The 26,809-nt window shown below is 49.4% G+C and overlaps 1 protein-coding gene across 1 annotated transcript in view; it reads left to right on the plus strand.

Moving 5' to 3' along the window:
* The window catches only part of BCAR1 (BCAR1 scaffold protein, Cas family member), a 134,219-nt gene that overhangs the window by 77,663 nt on the left and 29,747 nt on the right, over positions 1–26,809 (plus strand). Inside the window, exons 3-4 of the mRNA XM_088458349.1 lie at positions 16,734–16,895; positions 17,471–17,593. Of these exons, the coding sequence (XP_088314475.1) occupies positions 16,734–16,895; positions 17,471–17,593 (285 nt within the window). The remainder of the gene's footprint in view (positions 1–16,733; positions 16,896–17,470; positions 17,594–26,809) is intronic.

The following is a 26,809-nucleotide window of genomic DNA, read 5'->3' on the forward strand; positions in this document are numbered from 1 at the left end:
ATCTTTGCACAACCAAGTTGTGTTTATTCAATGTGGGTTTTTTTTCTACCACTTCCCATTGGACTAATTCGAAATAAGCCAAGAACAAGAGAACAGGTAAGCATTAAGGGGTTTATGTATCAAGCAGTGAAACACGTGGAGATGTGGACCAGTGGAGAAGTCGCCTATAGCAACCAATCAGCTCCTGCCTATTATTTTATAGAATGTACTTGATAAATGCTGCTTCAAAGCTGATTGGTTGCTATGGGCAACTGTTCCATTGGTCCACTTCTCCTCACTTCTCACTGCTTGTTACATAAACCCCTAAGTGTGTAGGGTTTTTTTATTTTAATTTGGTGGCATTTTTTTCATACAATGGAGGCACACATTCCTTATTTTATCTATAAGGGGGCACACATTATTATCTAATCACCCAGTTACCCTAAGGAGTGGACCTGATGTTGAATAGCTCAGGGCTATTATAACTGTGGAGGAGTCAAGTTTAAAAGAATTAATTATAATAATAGTATGACTGGTCAGATAGCTGTGATTGCAACTATCTCACCTATTACAACCAGTAAACATCACACGCCATGATTTGTATTCGTTACGCTTCGACAATCAGGGCGGCATTTTGCGGCTACTCATTTTTTTTTTAAATGGCGGTTTTCTGTCGCGCCCCAGGCTAAATTTTACCATGGCTTTCTCCTTCATATTCTCTAAACAATGTGAAAACTGTCCAGTTCCTCTAACGGTGTGCGTTTGCATATGACCCGCTTTCAAGCCACGATTTTTTTCCAGCCATTGTCAAGCAAACGTGCTTTCAGTAATGACATTGCTCCCCGTATATAGATGTGGTAGCATTTGTTTATTAGTAAAACCTCTTCTACAGCCTCCATTACAGGCTTACTATAGGGAGGCGTTCCGTTTCACATCTGGCTCCTGCTAATTAGCCAGCCAGTCTGTTTCATCACCATCTGAAGAGAAGACACACGCTGATTTCTACATCTTGTCACCTCGCTCCCTGCTTATCAATCCCCAGTGTCCCCGTCCCACCTCCCCCCTACACACACAAGTGCTCATCTTGTTTACCCCGGTGAATTGGATTTGGTGATATAAATAGAGGATGATGTCATGCTTTTTTTTTTCCTCAAGAGATCGACCCCGTCAATGGAAGGTGCGGATTTTAATGCAATCTGCGAGTACACGACAGATGAACAGGAGGCTGGAACACGCATATATAAGAGATCTAGGGGCATATGTATCAAAGCTTGATGTGAGATAAAATTGTGAGATATATATCACCAACCAATCAGCTTCTAACTTACATTTTGCAGGCTGTGTTTAAGAAATGATAGTGAGGAGCTGATTGGTTGGTGATATATACCTCACAATTTTATCTCACATCAAGCTTTGGTACATATGCCCCTTAGGGTTTATTTTTGTTTCCACGCACATACACATTTTTGAAAAATATATTTTCAAATGTGCAAAATCGGCAGTATATACTGTATATATGTGTGTGTATGGTATTAGGTTTAGGCACTTAGAGGGGGGATTAGGGTCAGGCACAGGGGGGAGGTTAGTGTTAGGCACCCCTAAAGAGGGTTAGGGAGGGGAGGTTAGGTTAGTAAATACTTACCTGGGGACGATCGGGATTTTCACCTATGTCAGGCAGCCGCTGTCGGGATTTGAACCGCCGGACTTGCGTCTGGCGGTAATTCATACCGATTCTCCCTAGTGAGCCTCTGCGATTTGGTACGCAGCTGGAGAGGCCGCAGCGTTTTAGGTGAGACGCTCCTTCTGAGACAGCATAGGTTCAGCAGTACGATGTGCAGCCAATGTTTTCGCTTTTGTACATAAGTAGAGGATGTTAGACACCGGAGGCGGGCGCCTTTCTGTACAAGATGGCGGCTGAGTCACTAGGATATTTTTGCAAGTCGGAATCATAGCAGCGGCTGGCATTGCCCATGGTGAAAACCTGCATTTTCACAGGCGAAATTGGGTTACTCCCTACAATAAACAGACCTGAGGCCCATAGCGAGGTACATGTATATTTGTAAATGTCAGTATTGGGTCTATATTATGTCATTTGATTGTAAGCTGCCTGGGATCAGTGTTTCCCTTGACAGCAGCATATTATGTCCTTAAACATACGCCTTCGTGCTGGTAATAGAATGCTGTAGCTGCTTTTCTTTCTATTACATAGAGTCAGTGTGCATTGGGGGTTGTCTCTGCTCCGTGTGACCTTTGTGTGGACAGATGTAGTGTCCCAGTCACAGATGTGAGTGTCACAGCTATTTCCTAGCCCTTTGTTACAGGAGACCCCTCTTCTTTGTCAGTCAGGATTCAATGCTTGGTGTCACCTCCCATTTCCCCATTGTTTGTCCAACACAGAACAAACAGATCAGGCTGCAAATGTGATCCCAGATCAATGGCTGCCTGAGGTAGAAACAACCAAGCTTTCAGTCACCCCCTACAGCCGTTAACCTGATACACACAGATTGTACAGAGTTCCATATATTGTAATATATGGGATTAACACTGGCCACACAGTTTCATTATAGTGTGGACATTCTGATGAGAGCTATATAAGCTCCAGTTTCGCCACATAGGTCAAAGTAACAGATCTGGCCTTTCAGCAGCTCAGCCATAGACACATAATGGCTGCGGCCATTGACTGATGCTTTTTTTTGCTGTTATTTTTTTATTTTAGAAAAACCTTACATTGGATTTATATCACTTTGGCTGATCTTTGGCAACTAGGTGAAGCCAATACATTCAGTCATTTTCTTCCAGTTTAGAGACTTGTTCGCGTGGCACACAGACGTCTCTAAGTGCAACACAGACAGACGCACATTGCATGTATATTTATAGTTACAGATATCTTGTGCCCGTTATGTACGGGTGTGGTATAAGAGATAGACAGTAAGTAGTTAGACAATGTCTAGATAGACACTAGATGTTACAGTTAATTTAGACAGGGATCAAAGTTTGACACAGACAAAAGTCAGACACACTAAAGTTAGACATGTAAAAAGTTCAACAGGTACAAAAGGTCGACAGGGTCAAAAGTTCGACATGAAAATGGTCGACACAAAAATGGTCGACACATTATAATTTATTTCTTTTTTAGCCCTAATCTTCACCCTTACCCTCCCCTTGGTGCCTAACCCTTACCGTCTGGGTAAGTGCCTAACCCTCCAGTAAGTGCCTGACCCTAACCGTCTGGGTAAGTGCCTAGCCCTAACCGTCTGGGTAAGTGCCTAGCCCTAACCGTCTGGGTAAGTGCCTAAACCTAACCGTCTGGGTAAGTGCCTAACCCTAACCGTCCCGTAAGGGCCTAACTCTAAACCTAACCCTAATCTTAAAAAAGTGAGAAAAAAAATATTTATTACTTATTCTTTAATTGACCTGGGTCGAGATGCACTAACACAGGGCCTGATTCAGAGCCGGAATGTTTGTGTAGCCACCACCCCCCGCCCGCCTCCAAAACGGGGCGAGCTGTCAATCATAATCGACAGCCGCCCTGTTTTGGTGTGAGACCCGTAGCGACGGAGTGCCCGTCGCTGGCCGGGTCTCTCGCATGCGTACGCCGGATCCGGCGTGCGCAGTAGGGGACCATCAACCTGCCTGCGAGCGCTGTGCGCTCGCGAGCAGGTCTGAATCAGGCCCACAGTGCAGAACTTACCGCCGGATACCGCAATTGTACTGACCGCATATGCACTAACATATGCTATCAGTACAGCAAAGGACAGCTCTTCCTATAAGAGCTGTTCTTTGCGATCCCTGCCGCCTTGTGGACTTCCAGGTGTATGACCCGGGAGTCCATCTGCGCATGCGCAGAGTGACACAGCGGCCGCGGGGCATGCTGGGAGGGATCCGAATGGATCCTTCATAGCAGCGCAATGCGGTAGAAACCCATAGGGTTCTATAGGGTAACACCAGCTGGCGTTATCCTCTGCATCGCAGCCCGGCGGCCAGCTGATTGATGCATACGGAAAATGCGGTAAACAGGGGTTTTACTGCATTTTCCGTTAAGTGCATCCCGGACCTGATATTGCTTACCATAGGGCCGTATTCAATTAGCCGCGATAAGTCCGTTTCTGCGGAAAGGTACCGAGTGATGTCATTTCGCCATGCAAAAAGTTTCCTCCGTATTCAATTCCAAATTCTTTTCGCCGGTGCGTAAACTCAATGCAATGGGACCTGTGAAAAAGATTCGCCTATGAATAGGTATCGAAAAAAAGTGCAGAATTGGGGTTTTGGGGTGCAAATCTTGCGGGAACAACCCCTGCAGTCTTGGAGCAGTCCCCCGAAGGTAATCTGTGTCAAAAAAAGTTTTAAAAAGTATTTAGATCACCCCAAAAAAGTACTTTTGTTTTGGGGGGCGAAAAAGTTCAAAGTTGGGGGACAAACTTAAAAATTAGCAAAATAGACTCCAGAGGGGTCCCCAAGTATACCCCAGGTGTTTTTAAGTTTGCAGGTGCTTGCGGCAGGTGGATTTTTTACGATTCTTAAAAGATCACTTTAGCAACTTAAAAATATGCTAGCACCCATTTTCATGTTTTGGGGGGTGTCAGGCTCATTTCCCAAAATCTGACAGTACTTTCTGCATATTACAATTATGCTGGCTCACGTTTTCGACGATTTGTAATTGAATACGGCAGAAAGCGGGCACGCACACGATACTTCTCCGCATTGAAAACCAGCAAAGTGGTCGAAAAGTACTGCATGCAATACTATGTATAATATGAACCCACCTCAGGCCTAATAATGCCTCGCCCCCCTCACTGATAAGCTGCATCTGCCCTACAGAGGCTCTCCTGGAGCAGAGAAATTAGACGTATGAAACAGGTATTCCGTCACATCCTGTCCAAATTGAATTTTGGAAGATTCCTCGATAATGTTGGAAGCAGCTTTATTTGTGTTCTATAATATCCTCTATCCAATATTCCCCCATGAGCAAGTATTCATATGCGGACAAATGTAATAGCTTACGAGTTGCGGAAAGTGCAGATGTTTCATCGATTTAGCCTGGTTTTTGCGGTTTCACAACTTGCTTATAAATGGTAGGAACAGCAGCACTTTCCGGCAGGGGCGTTTTAAATGGAAACAGCCCATGTACAGGCTCCGTGCGGGCCCCCTTCTCTCTGGTAGTGCAGTCAATTCTGTCTTGGTGCTAGAATCTACTATGCATGCGCGGGTCTCCGGGAAAATGGCCGCCGCCATTGTCTCTGTGATTGTTGCAGCTCTGCAGTGCCAGCCCGGCGCGGCAGAGCAGCACGCTGGAGACTGCGGACTTGAGGTAAATATAACTATATATGGGTGCAGGGTGTGCGGTGTGGGCTCCCCTGGACCCAGGGGGCCCATGTGCACCGCACACCCTGCGCCCATTATAGATACGCCATTGCTTTCCACGGCTCGCAGGCTATTAGTTTGTCACATGGCATTTGGAAGTATTACACCAGACAAAAGGAGGAATCCTGAACATTTTCAGAAAATAAATGTTTGTTACTGCTTCATACAGTGAAATAATAATCCATTAGAAGCCCATTAATAGTGAGGTGATGAAGGGCGATTGACCTACCGGTAATAATAGTAACCGACTGATGATTGAAAATAAATGTATATAGAACACAGGGATTACACTATTATCTATAATAACAGAAATTCCCTCCTGTTGGGTTAGCTCTAAAAATAAAGAAAATGTAAGAAAAGAAACAGAAAAGGATAAATCCCCCTGTGTGTGGGCCGCCCTTGAACCTCGGCAGCGGCTATGTTCTGTGTTCTTTAATTGCATCGTAAAACATATATTAAAAATACCGGTATTCTCAATCAGGTTGAAAGTTACTGAAAACCAAGACATTAAAAAAATTACCAGTGTCCTTAAAGTAGTGCAAGTATACCATAATCTAATGGTGCATACACACGGTCAGATATATCAGATGAACGATTGGACAATTGAACGATCTGCAAACGATTGAACGATTTCTGGAAATCGTACCAAATCTGACTGCAAACACATCAGATGTCAGTTATCGTTATCTGACATACGGGAACGCGCATCGTTCATCGTTCATTGTTGCACACACGTCAGATTTTTCTTTCAAATATGAACGATTTTAAAAATCGTTATCGTTCAGATCTGAAGAAAAATCTGTGTGTATGCACCATAAGAGGCAAAAGTACACAATTATGGGCCATCAGTAAGGGGCCTATAGTTATTGAAGCTGTGTTCCTTTTATACATCAGATTTAAGGCCCCTTCATACTGTTCACCAGAACCTCCTGTAAAACACACAGCCCACTCACAATGGAATTAATAGCTTTGGAGCTTTGTGAAACCTCGAGTGCTGCCAGCTGAGACACTGCATTTGGGACAGAGACTCAGGATCTTGCGTCAGGAATTTTCCAGGCGGCTTCTCTCTGGAGGTATGCTGGGCCCTTGCCCTGAGACTGTATTTTTGGAACGCCAATTGCCAGCACAGCATTAAACGTCAAGCTCAGCTTGTGCAGGCAGATCTCAAACCACAGGCTCGGTTCCAAGAACACAGCTTAACCCCTCTTCACGCTCCTTAAACAATGAGCTGTCCTGTGTCTCCCTGAATAGGTTCACGTGGGCCACGTGGATCCGCTAAAGACAGGCCAAGTCTTCCCCTACTGAGGGGGTCAGATTTTAGGATCGCTAGATGGATATGTCTGCAGGTTCCTGAGCTATGTTCATGGTAATTAGGGAAATCCTGACACCCTGGCAGGTGAGTGGTGTTACTGAAGTGCATCCTCCAACTCGCACACAGTGGAAAATCACCGTTTACTCTTCACAGGCAGACAATAAGTAATAAGAAGTCAGTGGCACTGGTTTCCTGAGCTTGTGCTACAACATACAGCCACCTCCCTCCCTCCTAACCTTTGTTACGTTAGTAATGACAGGGTTATATAGAGCAAAGGAAACGTTTTATTGCCAAGCCGCTCCTTCCTCCTCTCTCTGTAAAAGGCATAGATCATATTCAGTATATTGGAACAGAACACTGTCCTGAGGTAACTAGCCTCTGTGTCACTGGCCAAACATGGATCCCCAGCCTCCTCTTCTACTTACACAATATGTTTTTATGTCTACAAGTGACTTGTTTCCTAACAGGCAATAATATTAATATGTGTAATATGTATATAGCAGTAACATAATTTAAAGCATTAGACACAATTGACAGCTGAACCATGGATGACTGGAAAAGGTTGGGAAGTAGCTATGATTTTTGAAAGATAGGACCTAATTGAGGCCCGTCTCACACTGCCAAAAGTCTTCTCATTCCCTACACAGCGGGGGCAGCCATTTTGTGGGATGAATTAGTAAAACTGGGTATAGATTAGCCAATGTGTAAGCATGTGATAGGTGCATACACGTTTGCCTCCATCGCTAGCGACATCACCTGTCGGCCCTGCGGTAGGGCCAATGGGCGATGTTGCTGACGACTCGCGGGAGTGCGCATATCATGGGTACACACTAGACGATGTACCTGTTATGTCGCTCTTGTCCGTGGGATCGAACGACATATTGTCTGGTGTGTAGTACACACCCTAAGCCATGGCGGCATAGTATATACACTGACTAGAATACTTTCCCCAGCAGTGGCTTTTTGCTGAAGTCCTGCACAATAGGTGGAGAGATGACAGGGACATAATTATTGTAGTGGTGTAGTGGAATTTATTTTATTTTTTTTAAGGACTAGTTAGTCCTTCACAATATATCCATCATGCGGTAAATGGATTGCTCTTCTGTTTTTTTTAAGAAGGCCGTTATAATTGTCAAAAACCCCTCTGCTCAGTACATTTACCCCTAAGGGCTGCTGAGTGTGCGGATAGCTGTGTAATCTGCAGGTGATACAAATGTTGTTGGTGTGTGTGTGTGTGTGTGTGTGTGTGTGTGTGTGTGTGTGTGTGTGTGTGTGTGTGTGTGTGTGTGTGTGTGTGTGTGTGTGTGTGTGTGTGTGTGTGTGTGTGTGTGTGTGTGTGCGCGCGCCTGTAATGGCATGCAGTGATACAGCTGGCTGCTGTGTTGGTAGATTTGTACTGTGTAGGATGTGGGCTTTGTGTATGTCATTCATGTATGTATAATTGTAATGTACTCAAATGTGCAACTGCTTATGTTTGTGCCATGTCACATAATCTCCTGACATCCATTCTCCACAGTACATGGAGCGACGTACAGGAAATGTCGCTGCCAGAGCTTCCTGCTTATCATTTCCTATAGGCAAACACATACGTATGGAACTCTGTGTGTGTATATATATATATAATATATTAAAAATAAAGGCAAAAAGCGCCCCCTAGTGTGTAAAATAAGTGAGACTTGTGATCGGTGCATTTGCGCCCGTACCATACATAAACCCACACAAGCTTATCTGGGTAATATTCATTTGTGTTGTGTGAATAACATCTATGTGAATTCCCAACTCCAGAAACTCGTTAGGAGCTTCAATCCATATAAAGAAAAAGTGGTATAGTGTAATACGTTTCAAAAACATATATATTACACCATAAACAAACAACATATATTAAGCATACATTAAAAAGGTGCCCAATAGATGAGTGCAAACAAGGCTTATCTGAATGGCAGGAACCATAACCAAATACAGTAAATCCCAATAGGAGAAGCGACTCAACGTGTTACGTTCATGTGAGGATATTTGGACTTCATCATAAGCGAATATTACCCAGAAAAGCCTGTGTGGGATTATATATGGTACATGTGCATTTGATGTATATTTCACCAATCACAAGTCTCACTTACTGTATTTAATACACTAGAAGGTGCTTTTTGCCTTTTTTTTTTTTTAATTACAGAAGATATCACCTATCTGACACATAGGAATCGGCTACACAGACTCATCGCAGAGTGATTGACAGGAAGAGCCATTTGGGGGTGTGGTCGGGGAAACGCAGGCGTGCCAGTGCCATTGCATGGCATTAGCCACTGCGATGCCCTACGCAGCCTGAGGCCTGATAGCGTGCGATGAAGTTAGCAATATCTGAGTAAGGGCTGACCTTGTACAAGTGTGCGTGAGGCTGCGATGGTACTCGGTTGTACCAATGTTTTTGCAGTCTTGCTAAACATTACGGATGTGTGTAAGGTAAAGTGGGTGTCCTTATGTAGTGCTGTGACGGCATAGCGTTCGCAATGGATTAGCATACTATCGCAGTGAGACTGCGTGCGTAATCGCTTTTGTATTCGCAGTTGCAATCCGTAATGAATCAGGCCCTGTGACAGTTAGGAGCTGATTGGTCGGTACTTTATCTCCACCCACTTTCTCTCTCTCCAAGGCATAGTACATAGACCCCTAAGCTGGCTAGTGGCCTCGTACGTTATAATTATGCACGCAAAATGGCCTAAACATAACGCTCATTTTTTAAACACATCTCTATGAGGTGCGAAGATTATTAACCAGAGCATCGCACAGAAATATACCCAGTGAGGTTACTACACAGCCTTGTGGCTCATTCAGTGTAAAATGAAGACAAGAACAATATGCTGGGTTTAGCTGTACACGGCCAGAATAGAGGCACTATTCCTCTCTGTATTGCCATATAACACTTACTGTCGCCTCCTCTGACAGACAGTAATGTGTACATAAGATTACATTCAGCAGCTATAATATGTCAACAATTCCTACTTGTGGGCAAATGTAATTACACAGCGTCACTGTGCCAGGGCGGAGTGCTGTGATGCCAGGGCGGAGTGCTGTGATGCCAGGGCGGAGTGCTGGGATGGCAGAGCAGAGTGCTGTGATGCCAGGGTGGAGTGCTGGGATGGCAGAGCGGAGTGCTGTGATGCCAGGGTGGAGTGCTGGGATGGCAGAGCGGAGTGCTGTGATGCCAGGGTGGAGTGCTGCGATGGCAGGGCGGAGTGCTGTGATGCCAGGGTGAAGTGCTGGGATGGCAGAGCGGAGTGCTGTGATGCCAGGGTGGAGTGCTGCGATGGCAGGGCGGAGTGCTGTGATGCCAGGGTGGAGTGCTGGGATGGCAGAGCGGAGTGCTGTGATGCCAGGGTGGAGTGCTGCGATGGCAGGGCGGAGTGCTGTGATGGCAGGGCGGAGTGCTGTGATGCCAGGGTGTAGTGCTGGGATGACAGCGGAGTGCTGGGATGGCAGGGCGGAGTGCTGTGATGCCAGGGTGGAGTGCTGGGATGGCAGAGCGGAGTGCTGTGATGCCAGGGTGGAGTGCTGGGATGGCAGAGCGGAGTGCTGTGATGCCAGGGTGGAGTGCTGCGATGGCAGGGCGGAGTGCTGTGATGCCAGGGTGGAGTGCTGGGATGGCAGAGCGGAGTGCTGTGATGCCAGGGTGGAGTGCTGCGATGGCAGGGCGGAGTGCTGTGATGGCAGGGCGGAGTGCTGTGATGCCAGGGTGTAGTGCTGGGATGACAGCGGAGTGCTGGGATGGCAGGGCGGAGTGCTGTGATGCCAGGGTGGAGTGCTGGGATGGCAGAGCGGAGTGCTGTGATGCCAGGGTGGAGTGCTGGGATGGCAGAGCGGAGTGCTGTGATGCCAGGGTGGAGTGCTGCGATGACAGGGCGGAGTGCTGTGATGGCAGGGCGGAGTGCTGTGATGCCAGGGTGTAGTGCTGGGATGACAGCGGAGTGCTGGGATGGCAGGGCGGAGTGCTGTGATGCCAGGGTGGAGTGCTGCGATGGCAGGGCGGAGTGCTGTGATGCCAGGGTGGAGTGCTGGGATGACAGCGGAGTGCTGGGATGGCAGGGCGGAGTGCTGTGATGCCAGGGTGTAGTGCTGGGATGACAGCGGAGTGCTGGGATGGCAGGGCGGAGTGCTGTGATGCCAGGGTGGAGTGCTGGGATGGCAGAGCGGAGTGCTGTGATGCCAGGGTGGAGTGCTGCGATGGCAGGGCGGAGTGCTGTGATGGCAGGGCGGAGTGCTGTGATGCCAGGGTGTAGTGCTGGGATGACAGCGGAGTGCTGGGATGGCAGGGCGGAGTGCTGTGATGCCAGGGTGGAGTGCTGGGATGGCAGAGCGGAGTGCTGTGATGCCAGGGTGGAGTGCTGGGATGGCAGAGCGGAGTGCTGTGATGCCAGGGTGGAGTGCTGCGATGACAGGGCGGAGTGCTGTGATGGCAGGGCGGAGTGCTGTGATGCCAGGGTGTAGTGCTGGGATGGCAGGGCGGAGTGCTGGGATGGCAGGGCGGAGTGCTGTGATGCCAGGGTGGAGTGCTGCGATGGCAGGGCGGAGTGCTGTGATGGCAGGGCGGAGTGCTGTGATGCCAGGGTGGAGTGCTGGGATGACAGCGGAGTGCTGGGATGGCAGGGCGGAGTGCTGTGATGCCAGGGTGTAGTGCTGGGATGACAGCGGAGTGCTGGGATGGCACCTCATTGATGTCTATAACTACCGTTATTTCCTATGTCATTAGCGCTATCTCTAACAGTAACAGGACAACTTCCTGCTCAGTAAGTGCTTAATACCATGTATCTGCTCATGCCGGCATCTCCTGATGCTCAGCACTAGTAATTACTATTGGTAATTACATACTTTACATTGGTCATCTGATCAGAAGGTCGACATGCAGAATATCCACACCAGAATGTGACAGGATCTGATGGGTCTATGTACTAAGCCTTGGAGAAAGAGAGAGTGGACGGAAATAACGGGGTCTATTCACTAAGCCTTGGAGAGAGATGCAATGGAGAAAGATAAGTCCCAGCCAGTCAGCTCCTAACTGTCATTTTTCAAACACAGCCTGTAACATTTTCTCTCTCTCCAAGGCTTAGTAAATAGACCCCAAAGTACCAACCAATCAGCTCCTAATTGTCATGTTGCAGGCTGTGTTTGAAAAAGGACAGATGATTGGTCAATACTTTATCTCTGTTCACTTTATCGCTCTCCAAGGCTTAGTACATAGACCCCTGAATATCCACAGTCAGAATGTCGACATGTCAATATGTTGACATTAAAATGTCAACCGGTTCTGGATGCTGACATGTGAAAGTTGACATTATGAACATGTCAACATTTTAACCATGTTCCCATATTGGTTGTTGACACCTAAAGACCATGACGACATTCTGACTGTCGACCTGAATGTCGACTTTCATATCACACCCACTACAGTGGCATACAGATACTTTAATGGTGAAGATAGTCCTTTAGTACAATATATCAGTGTATATAGATATATATATATATATATATATATATATACTGTATATAACACAGAGAGAGAGACTGATTCCAGGTCACATGCTGCTCTAAATTCTTTATGGCAGCCGCAAATAGAAGTCTAATGCGATTATCTGCCCATATTCTGAGTGTACTGGATCAATGGCTGTCAGCCCTTTGTCTGTGAGAGCAAACATCATCTCTCTCTATTATCGCCACTTACATGTACTCATATGGCTGAGATAGGCGTCCCCTCGGCACACGCACAGCTCAGAATGTGGCTTAGCTCCGGCCACACGCGCCTGACATGCCCAGGAGCCGCTTCTCTTACTTGCGCACACCTAGTTGCCACTCACCTTGCCCATATGGCACACAGAGTAACAGCTGAGATGCCTGCGTGTCAGAACCGCCTGGGCGTATGTGATGTCGCCTCATGTATCCGCTGCGGCACGTGTGCAGTCTGGAAGGATAGCTAGATCCGTCCTCAGTCGGTCTTACACGTAACTTGTATGTGCTGTAGTCTACTTATTGCAATGTTATATTTTTGTGAATTGTTTGTAGTTCTCTGTGTATTTGCGTCAGGTCATTTAGTTGCTCAGCTAACGTACCAGCAGGGCTAATTTAGCTGTGGGCAGAGGTCATTAAGCGGCTCCTTTCCTATAAACTGAGAGATTTAATTGTTGTGTTGGCAGCGATAATTTATGGGTGCCCAGTGTTCTGGGTGCCCATTACTTATAGCTTTCATCGCGTCCTATTAGAGCAGGGTTAGTCCTGGCTTGGGCACCCTAACCACGGGGTTTATTGCACATTTTTACGTGCACCCTCCTTTCTCGCCTGCACTTGGTAACAATTGAATTGCTCCATCGGGTGCCCTAATATAATATAATATAATAGCCCCCTTATAAGCCCAGAATCACCCCCAGAGAAAGAGAAAAATAATGGGGAAACATTTCACAGTTTATCGGAAAAAAAGGGAGTTTATTTCTGCTGGGGCCAATACAGAAACGTTAGTATATTTACTGTACATTTAACCGACCGATATTTCCAAGGTAAAAAAAAATTCTTCCAGTCCTGGGATTTTCCGTGGAAATTAGAGACACTTGGCTGTAGCGAGCTCCATTCCCTCAGCCCTGCTGCAGCCTCTGCTCCTGGGGAGGCTTCCCTGCCGTCTTGTCCTGTACCCCAAGTATGGTGTTACCGTTTAGCTGTCCAAGAAATGTATCCCTGCGCTATGGGTGAGTGAATATCCAGCACCCTGTTCCAATCCTGAAAATGATCATAAGCTAATAATATTAATATAATTACATAAGATTGAATAGAGCTGAATCTCATTGATTCAGGAGCTTTCTATGCACTTAGAAAGCAAATGAGTGTCCCCTGTATTCTCCTGTGTGGTCCTGGCCTTGGAAATGCTTTCCCATATGATTTGCCATGTGTAACCCTTGGCGTGGATAAGTGCATTACATATTGCACCGCCTATGGCTCTCAGTGTAATTAGATGTTTGCTATGGTAACCTCAGGGCACCCTGTATGAATCCCGAGATACTTAGCAAATCACTGCGCTTGCTTCAGGTGACCTCACCATCCAGCTGTACAATAGGCATGTCCCCTGACATAGTGATGATCCACAGGATTCCTCTGGTAATGAGGGGAGCAGAGCCACACACATTGGTAATAATAACCTGTTCCCAGTGATTGTGCGGCTGATTTTCTGTATCCGTCCTCTGCCTCCTTATACCCACGCTATAAATATTTCATGGTGCCTTTTCCAATGACAGGATGGAAAAGCTTTGTGTAGAATTGCTGGGAAGCAAGCGGCCATTTCAATGCTTTTTGAAGGTAATTTGACCCCCCTAGTAGTATTTTCTATATTGAGCCTACGGCCTGTATTCAGTTAGACGCGATAAGTCGGAAACATTTCGCCTATTGTACTTTCCGACGCATTCGCCTGTTTGAGACGCAAATTTGCGGCATGTGCGTCCCTGCGATTCGCCCTAGTCAATTACAGAACGGGTGAAAACGCAAATACATGACAGGCGGAAAGTACTGAATAGATTGGGGGAATCGGTCTGTACCCCAAAATAAGAGGCACTGACACTGGAAATCATTACAGATGTGTACTATTAGCCCTAATACACATACTTTGTGTCCTTCAGTTGTGTTAGAAGCTTTCTAGACGCGGATTTATGAAATTGGCGAGGAATGATAGAAAACTGTATTTTTTGTATAAAATAAATAGTCCAGTCAAATTTGGGGTACTTGAATATGGGTGCTGCATCTGTGATCCTAAATACACCTGGCCCACCCATACAGCCCCCCAAGAAACCTATTTTGCTACTTTTTATCCTTGTCCCCCCACTTTTATTTTTTCATTTTTGTCCCAAAAATTACGTCTTTTTTTGGGGGTGTTCTAAAGTATTTTTTTTTTTGGCTGATTTTTTTTTTGGGGGTGGGTCCAAAGGGTTTTGAATCCATTGCCCCACAAATAGAGATTTTGCACTTTTTACCGCCTGCCATTCATTGGAGAGACTTTTCCGCCTATTTCAGTGCATTGAGGTCCTGATTCAGAGCCGGATGCTCTGAAAGTGCGCTCGCTCTGAATCAGGGCTTTTTTTTTTTTTTTTTTTGAGCGGCCTCCTGCCCGCTCGCATAGCTATAGGTGACCATTGCGACCATCGGGCTTGCTACGAGACCCTTGCCGGAAGCTCTCCCACTGACATCACTGGTGATGTCAGTGGGGCCGCCCAGGAATGCCTCCGTTTGTGAAGCCTCTCCCACACCACGCCTCCAAAACGGTGCGAGCTGACGACAAAATCGACAGCCGCCCCCTTTTGGTGCGAGACCCGGAGCGACAGAGCGCCCTTCGCTAGCCAGGTCTCGCACATGCGCACGTCGGAGCCGGCTCCGGCGTGCGCATGCACAGTGGCCTAACCGACTCGTTCACGAGCACATAGCGCTTGCGAGCGGGTCTGAATCAGGCCCTGAGTTTCCGCTTAAGCGAATTGGTCCCAGAATTGAATTTCGAGATAAGAGGCAAACAGGCAAAAAGCGGCAATAGGCGAAACTTTTTCGCCGAATGCGGCTTTTTCACCTCTAATTGAGTCCGGTACTATGGCTGAAATAAAGGCATTCCTTTCTCCGAGCCAGGATGCTATCAGTCTGTATGGCGGTTTGTAGCGTTATCATACTGATAATAGAAAGTAACTCATGTTGGAATGTTATACTATTTCATTGTGGTTTCAGCACCTCTTTTTTGGTCATGTTTTCCCAAATTGTTTTATGTGTTGACTTACATAAATGGCATAATATTTCCCCCAGAGTGACGCATGTAGAAATTACAGTTTAATTTAACTAAAAAACAACCTATTTTATATAAATATATATGATATATTTCAGTGATTCTCAAACTCTGGGCCTGATTCAGAGCGGGACATCAGGGCCCTCCTACATGAAAATGGACCGTCCTCCTGGACGCTCGCATAGCTGTGGTTGACCACCCACAGCTTATGCGAGCGTCCATGATGATGGTCGCGATGGTCAAGACCATTGCAACCATCGGGATTGCGACGGAGACCCTGCGGTAGGGTCTCGCTGCCGCAAGCCCTGGAGTGATTTTGGCTCTATCAGAGCCAAAATCACTCCCACTGACATCACTAGTGATGTCAGTGGGGCCGGCTTCAGACGGTAGGCGTTCCCATGGGAACGCCTTCGTCTGGCAGCCACGCCCCCGGCACTATCAGTCGCTTTTGGCTAATGGATGCTAGGTTGACTATGGTGGTATTCAAAAGGATTTCTGACAGGAAGTGTTCTGTGCGTAGGGAAATACCTCCCCTCATTACATCACTTTTGTCTAACATCTTCTAATATCTTCCGCTCTGCTAATCTCCATTATCTGTTACAGGGACATATGTTGCTGAATGGCATTAGAAGCTTTTTTTTCTTGTGAAGTATCAATCCTAATTCCAAATTGTAATTGATGTGGTTTCTCTGATCCCTGAGGAAATTGGAAAATCTTATTTAAATGTAAAACTCAGTGAACCCATGGGTTTTGTAGCAGTTGGGCCTAAAAAGCACAAGCGTCTATTGGGGGTCGCCGTCTGTGAGTTTATGTAAATGCCACTACAGTTACAAGCGTACACATGTGCTAGAACCACGTCTATCTGCATACATACATGTGTGCATCCATTTTCTGCGATTTCACGTGAAAAACGTTGCGCCAAGGGGAGGAGTGCTGACTTTGCCACAGCCATAATGTATGCTGTCTAGACTGTAGGCTTGGTAATCCGACCAGCATACACTGATTTACGTCTGTATAAAACACCCATTTAGCGCATTCACTTATAATAAAAATTATATATGGAGACCTTAATATAAGTGTATTCATTCTTTAGCTTTACTGTAAGACGCTGCATTGTAATTTGTCTCCATCTAGTGGTTGCTGATGAAATTTCATGATGACATTAGCACTGTTTAGACCTGAAAGTTTGTATTTGATTTTTTTTATCATGATTTAAACTTTATTTGTGCATAAAATATGCAAATATCACACAGAACGACTTAAAAAAATTCATCCCTTTTTTTTTGTCTTGCACAGGTTGTTCTTCCCACACGGAAAGGGCAAGTGTATGTGTACGAGTCCCCTAAAACAGAACAGCAGGATGAATATGACATCCCCAGGCACCTCCTTCCTGCAGCACAACAGCAGGAGATCTATGACGTCCCCACCAGGTGTTTAGTGAACAACTACAGCCCAGAGGTTAGTGCAAGGATCCTAATGGTCTGTATACATTGATGATAATATGGGCTCATGACATGTACTCATATATTTAAACTACTACTTACTACTCTACACTCATCCACTAACAAACATTTTATGGCCACCCAATAGGGGTTTACCTAATGTATTGCGAGTTGTCAAAATTTACAACTGTTCGCAATTTTTGTAGCAGCGATCACTTTTAAAGGAAGATCTCTGCGTCTAAGGTTGGAAATATCTACCTTACAACCCAACAAGCCGGGTTTTGCCATTAAAATAAAATCGCCGCTTTAAATCCTGCTGCAGAGATCCCTGAAAATTATTCATTTTGACAGAGAAGCTCATTAATAAATTCCATATTGTCATTACACCATTGACTAAGAAATGTCCCCAAGAGGGTGCTCACCACTCCATTGGTAACACACAAGCTCAAGTTGTTTCCTTATATACATTAATACTGATTTCATCCACGGGGATAAGCTACTACTCTAACATTCCCCTTCTGGGATTTCCACATGTGGGGATAATGTTGTGGCTTGGCTTTATTGCTATAACTCATTTCTGGCCGCACACAGGTGTATGATATTCCACCAATGGCGATAAAAGGTCCTGTCAGCAGAGAGCAAACCCAAGAGATTTACGACATCCCTCCTAGTGTGGAGAAAAACCTACAGGACCAGCTGCAGTCTCACTTAATGGTAAGTAAGGGTAGGGCCGACTTTGCCTGCAGCCTTGACTGTATAGACCTATAGGCAATGGAGATTCACTAACACACGGCCTGCCAGCCATCAGTATACTCCTGATTAAAGCAATTAGACCTTATTAGTGCATTGTGTAACATTTGTTGCGCTCTTTAGACCAAAATGCAATTTAATCTTGCCAAAGCCCCCTGCATCTCATAGCAACCTACGCCATCTCACCACAGTCCCCTGCATCACTGCCCCCTGCATCTCATAGCAACCTATGCCATCTCACCACAGTCCCCTGCATCACTGCCTCCTGCATCTCATAGCAACCTACGCCATCTCACCACAGTCCCCTGCATCACTGCCCCCTGCATCTCATACCAACCTACGCCATCTCACCACAGTCCCCTGCATCATTGCCCCCTGCATCTCATAGCAACCTATGCCATCTCACCACAGTCCCCTGCATCACTGCCCCCTGCATTTCATAGCAACCTACGCCAACTCACCACAGTCCCCTGCATCACTGCCCCCTGCATCTCATAGCAACCTACGCCATCTCACCACGGTCCCCTGCATCTCATAGCAATCTACGCAATCTTACCACAGTCCCCTGCATCTCATAGCAACCTACGCCATCTCATAGCAACCTACGTCAGCTCACCACAGTCCCCTGCATCACTGCCCCCTGCATCTCATAGCAACCTACGCCATCTCACCACAGTCCCATGCATCACTGCCCCCTGCATCTCATAGCAATCTACGCCATCTCACCACGGTCCCCTGCATCTCATAGAAATCTACGCAATCTTACCACAGTCCCCTGCATCTCATAGCAACCTACGCCATCTCATAGCAACCTACGCCATCTCACCACAGTCCCCTGCATCACTGCCCCCTGCATCTCATAGCAACCTATGCCATCTCACCACAGTCCCCTGCATCACTGCCTCCTGCATCTCATAGCAACCTACGCCATCTCACCACAGTCCCCTGCATCACTGCCCCTTGCATCTCATACCAACCTACGCCATCTCACCACAGTCCCCTGCATCATTGCCCCCTGCATCTCATAGCAACCTACGCCATCTCACCACTGCCCCCTGCATTTCATAGCAACCTACGCCAACTCACCACAGTCCCCTGCATCACTGCCCCCTGCATCTCATAGCAACCTACGCCATCTCACCACGGTCCCCTGCATCTCATAGCAATCTACACAATCTTACCACAGTCCCCTGCATCTCATAGCAACCTACGCCATCTCATAGCAACCTACGTCATCTCACCACAGTCCCCTGCTTCACTGCCCCCTGCATCTCATAGCAACCTACGCCATCTCACCACAGTCCCCTGCATCACTGCCCCCTGCATCTCATAGCAATCTACGCCATCTCACCACGGTCCCCTGCATCTCATAGCAATCTACGCAATCTTACCACAGTCCCCTGCATCTCATAGCAACCTACGCCATCTCATAGCAACCTACGCCATCTCACCACAGTCCCCTGCATCACTGCCCCCTGCATCTCATAGCAACCTACGCCATCTCACCACAGTCCCCTGCATCACTGCCCCCTGCATCTCATAGCAACCTACGCCATCTCACCACAGTCCCCTGCATCACTGCCCCCTACATCTCATAGCAACCTACGCCATCTCACCACAGTCCCCTGCATCACTGCCCCCTGCATCTCATAGCAACTTACGCCATCTTACCACAGCCCCCTGCATCTCATAGCAACTTACGCCATCTCACCCCAGCACCCTGCATCACTGCCCCCTGCATCTCATAGCAACCTACGCCATCTCACCACAGCCCCCTGCATCTCATAGCAACCTACGCCATATCACCACAGCCCCCTGCATCTCATAGCAACCTACACCATCTCACCACAGCCCCCTGCATCTCATAGCAACCTACGCCATCTCACCACAGCCCCCTGCATCTCATAGCAACCTACGCCATCTCAGCACAGCCCCCTGCATCTCATAGCAACCTACGCCATCTCACCACAGTGTCCTGCATCTCATAGCAAGCAACGCCATGTCACCCCAGCACCCTGCATCACTGCCCCTGCATCTCATAGCAACCTACGCCATCTCACCACAGCCCCCTGCATCTCATAGCAACCTACGCCAATATCACCACAGCCCCCTGCATCTCATAGCAACCTACGCCATCTCACCACAGCCCCCTGCATCTCATAGCAACCTACACCATCTCACCACAGCCCCCTGCATCTCATAGCAACCTACGCCATGTCACCACAGTGTCCTGCATCTCATAGCAACCTACGCCATGTCACCACAGTGTCCTGCATCTCATAGCAAGCTACGCCATGTCACCCCAGCACCCTGCATCACTGCCCCCTGCATCTCATAGCAACCTACGCCATCTCACCATAGTCCCCTGCATCTCACCACACCCCCCTGCATCTCATAGCAACCTACGCCATCTCACCACACCCCCCTGCATCTCATAGCAACCTACGCCATCTCACCACACCCCCCTGCATCTCATAGCAACCTACGCCATCTCACCACACCCCCCTGCATCTCATAGCAACCTACACCATCTCACCACAGCCCCCTGCATTTCATAGCAACCTACGCCATGTCACCACAGTGCCCTTCATCACTGCCCCCTGCATCTCATAGCAACCTACGCCATCTCACCACAGTCCCCTGCATCAATGCCCCCTGCATCTCATAGCAACCTGCGCCATGTCACCACAGTCCCCTGCATCACTGCCCCCTGCATATCATAGCAACCTACGCCATCTCACTACAGTCCCCTGCATCACTGCCCCCTGCATCTCATAGCAACCTACTCCATCTCACCACAGTCCCCTGCATTACTGCCACCTGCATCTCATAGCAACCTACGCCATCTCGCCACAGTCCCCTGCATTACTGCCCCCTGCATCTCATAGCAACCTACGCCATCTCACCACAGTCCCCTGCATCTCATAGCAACCTACGCCATCTCACCACAGTGTCCTGCATCTCATAGCAAGCTACGCCATGTCACCACAGTGTCCTGCATCTCATAGCAAGCTACGCCATGTCACCCCAGCACCCTGCATCACTGCCCCCTGCATCTCATAGCAACCTACGCCATCTCACCATAGTCCCCTGCATCTCACCACACCCCCCTGCATCTCATAGCAACCTACGCCATCTCACCACACCCCCCTGCATCTCATAGCAACCTACGCCATCTCACCACACCCCCCTGCATCTCATAGCAACCTACGCCATCTCACCACACCCCCCTGTATCTCATAGCAACCTACCCCATCTCACCACAGCCCCCTGCATCTCATAGCAACCTACGCCATGTCACCACAGTGCCCTTCATTACTGCCCCCTGCATCTCATAGCAACCTACGCCATCTCACCACAGTCCCCTGCATCAATGCCCCCTGCATCTCATAGCAACCTGCGCCATGTCACCACAGTCCCCTGCATCACTGCCCCCTGCATCTCATACCAACCTACGCCATCTCACCACAGTCCCCTGCATCATTGCCCCCTGCATCTCATAGCAACCTACGCCAACTCACCACAGTCCCCTGCATCACTGCCCCCTGCATCTCATAGCAACCTACGCCATCTCACCACGGTCCCCTGCATCTCATAGCAATCTTACCACAGTCCCCTGCATCTCATAGCAACCTACGCCATCTCACCACAGTCCCCTGCATCACTGCCCCCTGCATCTCATAGCAACCTACACCATCTCACCACAGTTCCCTGCATCACTGCCCCCTACATCTCATAGCAACCTACGCCATCTCACCACAGTCCCCTGCATCACTGCCCCCTGCATCTCATAGCAACCTATGCCATCTCACCACGGTCCCCTGCATCTCATAGCAATCTACGCAATCTTACCACAGTCCCCTGCATCTCATAGCAACCTACGCCATCTCACCACAGTCCCCTGCATCTCATAGCAACCTACGCCATCTCACCACAGTCCCCTGCATCTCATAGCAACCTACGCCATCTCACCACAGTCCCCTGCATCACTGCCCCCTGCATCTCATAGCAACCTACGCCATCTCACCACAGTCCCCTGCATCACTGCCCCCTACATCTCATAGCAACCTACGCCATATCACCACAGCCCCCTGCATCTCATAGCAACCTACGCCATGTCACCACAGTCCCCTGCATCTCATAGCAACCTACGCCATATCACCACAGCCCCCTGCATCTCATAGCAACCTACGCCATGTCACCACAGTGCCCTGCATCTCATAGCAAGCTACGCCATCTCGCCACAGTCCCCTTCATCACTGCCCCTGCATCTCATAGCAACCTACGCCATCTCACCACAGTCCCCTGCATCACTGCCCCCTGCATCTCATAGCAACCTGCGCCATGTCACCACAGCCCCCTGCATCACTGCCCCCTGCATCTCATAGCAACCTACGCCATCTCACCACAGTCCCCTGCATCTCATAGCAACCTACGCCATGTCACCACAGCCCCCTGCATAGCTGCCCCCTGCATCTCATAGCAACCTACGCCATCTCACCACAGTCCCCTGCATCACTGCCCCCTGCATCTCATAGCAACCTACGCCATCTCACCACAGTCCCCTGCATCACTGCCCCCTACATCTCATAGCAACCTACGCCATATCACCACAGCCCCCTGCATCTCATAGCAACCTACGCCATGTCACCACAGTCCCCTGCATCTCATAGCAACCTACGCCATATCACCACAGCCCCCTGCATCTCATAGCAACCTACGCCATGTCACCACAGTGCCCTGCATCTCATAGCAAGCTACGCCATCTCACCACAGTCCCCTTCATCACTGCCCCCTGCATCTCATAGCAACCTACGCCATCTCACCACAGTCCCCTGCATCACTGCCCCCTGCATCTCATAGCAACCTGCGCCATGTCACCACAGCCCCCTGCATCTCATAGCAACCTACGCCATCTCACCACAGTCCCCTGCATCTCATAGCAACCTACGCCATCTCACCACAGTCCCCTGCATCACTGCCCCCTGCATCTCATAGCAACCTGCGCCATGTCACCACAGCCCCCTGCATCTCATAGCAACCTACGCCATCTCACCACAGTCCCCTGCATCTCATAGCAACCTGCGCCATGTCACCACAGCCCCCTGCATCTCATAGCAACCTACGCCATCTCACCACAGTCCCCTGCATCTCATAGCAACCTACGCCATCTCACCACAGTCCCCTGCATCTCACCACACCCCCCTGCATCTCATAGCAACTTACGCCATCTCACCACACCCCCCTGCATCTCATAGCAACCTACGCCATCTCACCACACCCCCCTGCATCTCATAGCAACCTACGCCATCTCACCACACCCCCCTGCATCTCATAGCAACCTACCCCATCTCACCACAGCCCCCTGCATCTCATAGCAACCTACGCCATGTCACCACAGTGCCCTTCATTACTGCCCCCTGCATCTCATAGCAACCTACGCCATCTCACCACAGTCCCCTGCATCAATGCCCCCTGCATCTCATAGCAACCTGCGCCATGTCACCACAGTCCCCTGCATCACTGCCCCCTGCATCTCATACCAACCTACGCCATCTCACCACAGTCCCCTGCATTACTGCCCCCTGCATCTCATAGCAACCTACGCCATCTCACCACAGTCCCCTGCATCATTGCCCCCTGCATCTCATAGCAACCTACGCCAACTCACCACAGTCCCCTGCATCACTGCCCCCTGCATCTCATAGCAACCTACGCCATCTCACCACGGTCCCCTGCATCTCATAGCAATCTTACCACAGTCCCCTGCATCTCATAGCAACCTACGCCATCTCACCACAGTCCCCTGCATCACTGCCCCCTGCATCTCATAGCAACCTACACCATCTCACCACAGTTCCCTGCATCACTGCCCCCTGCATCTCATAGCAACCTACGCCATCTCACCACAGTCCCCTGCATCACTGCCCCCTGCATCTCATAGCAACCTACGCCATCTCACCACGGTCCCCTGCATCTCATAGCAATCTACGCAATCTTACCACAGTCCCCTGCATCTCATAGCAACGTACGCCATCTCATAGCAACCTACGCCATCTCACCACAGTCCCCTGCATCTCATAGCAACCTACGCCATCTCACCACAGTCCCCTGCATCTCATAGCAACCTACGCCATCTCACCACAGTCCCCTGCATCACTGCCCCCTGCATCTCATAGCAACCTACGCCATCTCACCACAGTCCCCTGCATCACTGCCCCCTACATCTCATAGCAACCTACGCCATATCACCACAGCCCCCTGCATCTCATAGCAACCTACGCCATGTCACCACAGTCCCCTGCATCTCATAGCAACCTACGCCATATCACCACAGCCCCCTGCATCTCATAGCAACCTACGCCATGTCACCACAGTGCCCTGCATCTCATAGCAACCTACGCCATCTCACCACAGTCCCCTGCATCTCATAGCAACCTGCGCCATGTCACCACAGCCCCCTGCATCTCATAGCAACCTACGCCATCTCACCACAGTCCCCTGCATCTCATAGCAACCTACGCCATCTCACCATAGTCCCCTGCATCTCACCACACCCCCCTGCATCTCATAGCAACTTACGCCATCTCACCACACCCCCCTGCATCTCATAGCAACCTACGCCATCTCACCACACCCCCCTGCATCTCATAGCAACCTACGCCATCTCACCACACCCCCCTGCATCTCATAGCAACCTACCACATCTCACCACAGCCCCCTGCATCTCATAGCAACCTACGCCATGTCACCACAGTGCCCTTCGTTACTGCCCCCTGCATCTCATAGCAACCTACGCCATCTCACCACAGTCCCCTGCATCAATGCCCCCTGCATCTCATAGCAACCTGCGCCATGTCACCACAGTCCCCTGCATCACTGCCCCCTGCATCTCATACCAACCTACGCCATCTCACCACAGTCCCCTGCATTACTGCCCCCTGCATCTCATAGCAACCTACGCCATCTCACCACAGTCCCCTGCATCATTGCCCCCTGCATCTCATAGCAACCTACGCCAACTCACCACAGTCCCCTGCATCACTGCCCCCTGCATCTCATAGCAACCTACGCCATCTCACCACGGTCCCCTGCATCTCATAGCAATCTTACCACAGTCCCCTGCATCTCATAGCAACCTACGCCATCTCACCACAGTCCCCTGCATCACTGCCCCCTGCATCTCATAGCAACCTACACCATCTCACCACAGTTCCCTGCATCACTGCCCCCTACATCTCATAGCAACCTACGCCATCTCACCACAGTCCCCTGCATCACTGCCCCCTGCATCTCATAGCAACCTACGCCATCTCACCACGGTCCCCTGCATCTCATAGCAATCTACGCAATCTTACCACAGTCCCCTGCATCTCATAGCAACCTACGCCATCTCATAGCAACCTACGCCATCTCACCACAGTCCCCTGCATCTCATAGCAACCTACGCCATCTCACCACAGTCCCCTGCATCTCATAGCAACCTACGCCATCTCACCACAGTCCCCTGCATCACTGCCCCCTGCATCTCATAGCAACCTACGCCATCTCACCACAGTCCCCTGCATCACTGCCCCCTACATCTCATAGCAACCTACGCCATATCACCACAGCCCCCTGCATCTCATAGCAACCTACGCCATGTCACCACAGTCCCCTGCATCTCATAGCAACCTGCGCCATATCACCACAGCCCCCTGCATCTCATAGCAACCTACGCCATATCACCACAGTGCCCTGCATCTCATAGCAAGCTACGCCATCTCGCCACAGTCCCCTTCATCACTGCCCCTGCATCTCATAGCAACCTACGCCATCTCACCACGGTCCCCTGCATCACTGCCCCCTGCATCTCATAGCAACCTGCGCCATGTCACCACAGCCCCCTGCATCACTGCCCCCTGCATCTCATAGCAACCTACGCCATCTCACCACAGTCCCCTGCATCTCATAGCAACCTACGCCATGTCACCACAGCCCCCTGCATAGCTGCCCCCTGCATCTCATAGCAACCTACGCCATCTCACCACAGTCCCCTGCATCACTGCCCCCTGCATCTCATAGCAACCTACGCCATCTCACCACAGTCCCCTGCATCACTGCCCCCTACATCTCATAGCAACCTACGCCATATCACCACAGCCCCCTGCATCTCATAGCAACCTACGCCATGTCACCACAGTCCCCTGCATCTCATAGCAACCTACGCCATATCACCACAGCCCCCTGCATCTCATAGCAACCTACGCCATGTCACCACAGTGCCCTGCATCTCATAGCAAGCTACGCCATCTCACCACAGTCCCCTTCATCACTGCCCCCTGCATCTCATAGCAACCTACGCCATCTCACCACAGTCCCCTGCATCACTGCCCCCTGCATCTCATAGCAACCTGCGCCATGTCACCACAGCCCCCTGCATCTCATAGCAACCTACGCCATCTCACCACAGTCCCCTGCATCTCATAGCAACCTACGCCATCTCACCACAGTCCCCTGCATCACTGCCCCCTGCATCTCAGAGCAACCTACGGCATCTCACCACAGTCCCCTGCATCTCATAGCAACCTACGCCATCTCACCACAGCCCCCTGCATCTCATAGCAACCTACGCCATCTCACCACAGTCCCCTGCATCTCACCACAGCCCCCTGCATCTCATAGCAACCTACGCCATCTCACCACAGTCCCCTGCATCTCATAGCAACCTACGCCATGTCACCACAGTCCCCTGCATCTCATAGCAACCTACGCCATCTCACCACAGTCCCCTGCATCTCATAGCAACCTACGCCGTATCACCACAGCCCCCTGCATCTCATAGCAGGCTACGCCATGTCACCACAGTGCCCTGCATCTCATAGCAAGCAATGCCATCTCACCACAGTCCCCTTCATCACTGCCCCCCTGCATCTCATAGCAACCTTCGCCATCTCACCATAGCCCCCTGCATCACTGCCCCTGCATCTCATAGCAACCTACGCCATCTTACCATAGCCCCCTGCATCTCACCACAGCCCCCTGTATCTCATAGCAACCTATGCCATCTCACCACAATCCCCTGCATCTCATATCTCATAGCAACCTACGCCATCTCACCACAGTCCCCTGCATCTCACCACAGCCCCCTACTTCTCACTCCTGCCCCTTGCATATCACCAGTGTCACCACAATCCCCTC

This window comes from Taudactylus pleione, unplaced genomic scaffold, assembly GCF_031769625.1.
Source record: "Taudactylus pleione unplaced genomic scaffold, aTauple2 ptg000828l, whole genome shotgun sequence".
NCBI classification, from domain to species: Eukaryota; Metazoa; Chordata; class Amphibia; order Anura; family Myobatrachidae; genus Taudactylus; species Taudactylus pleione.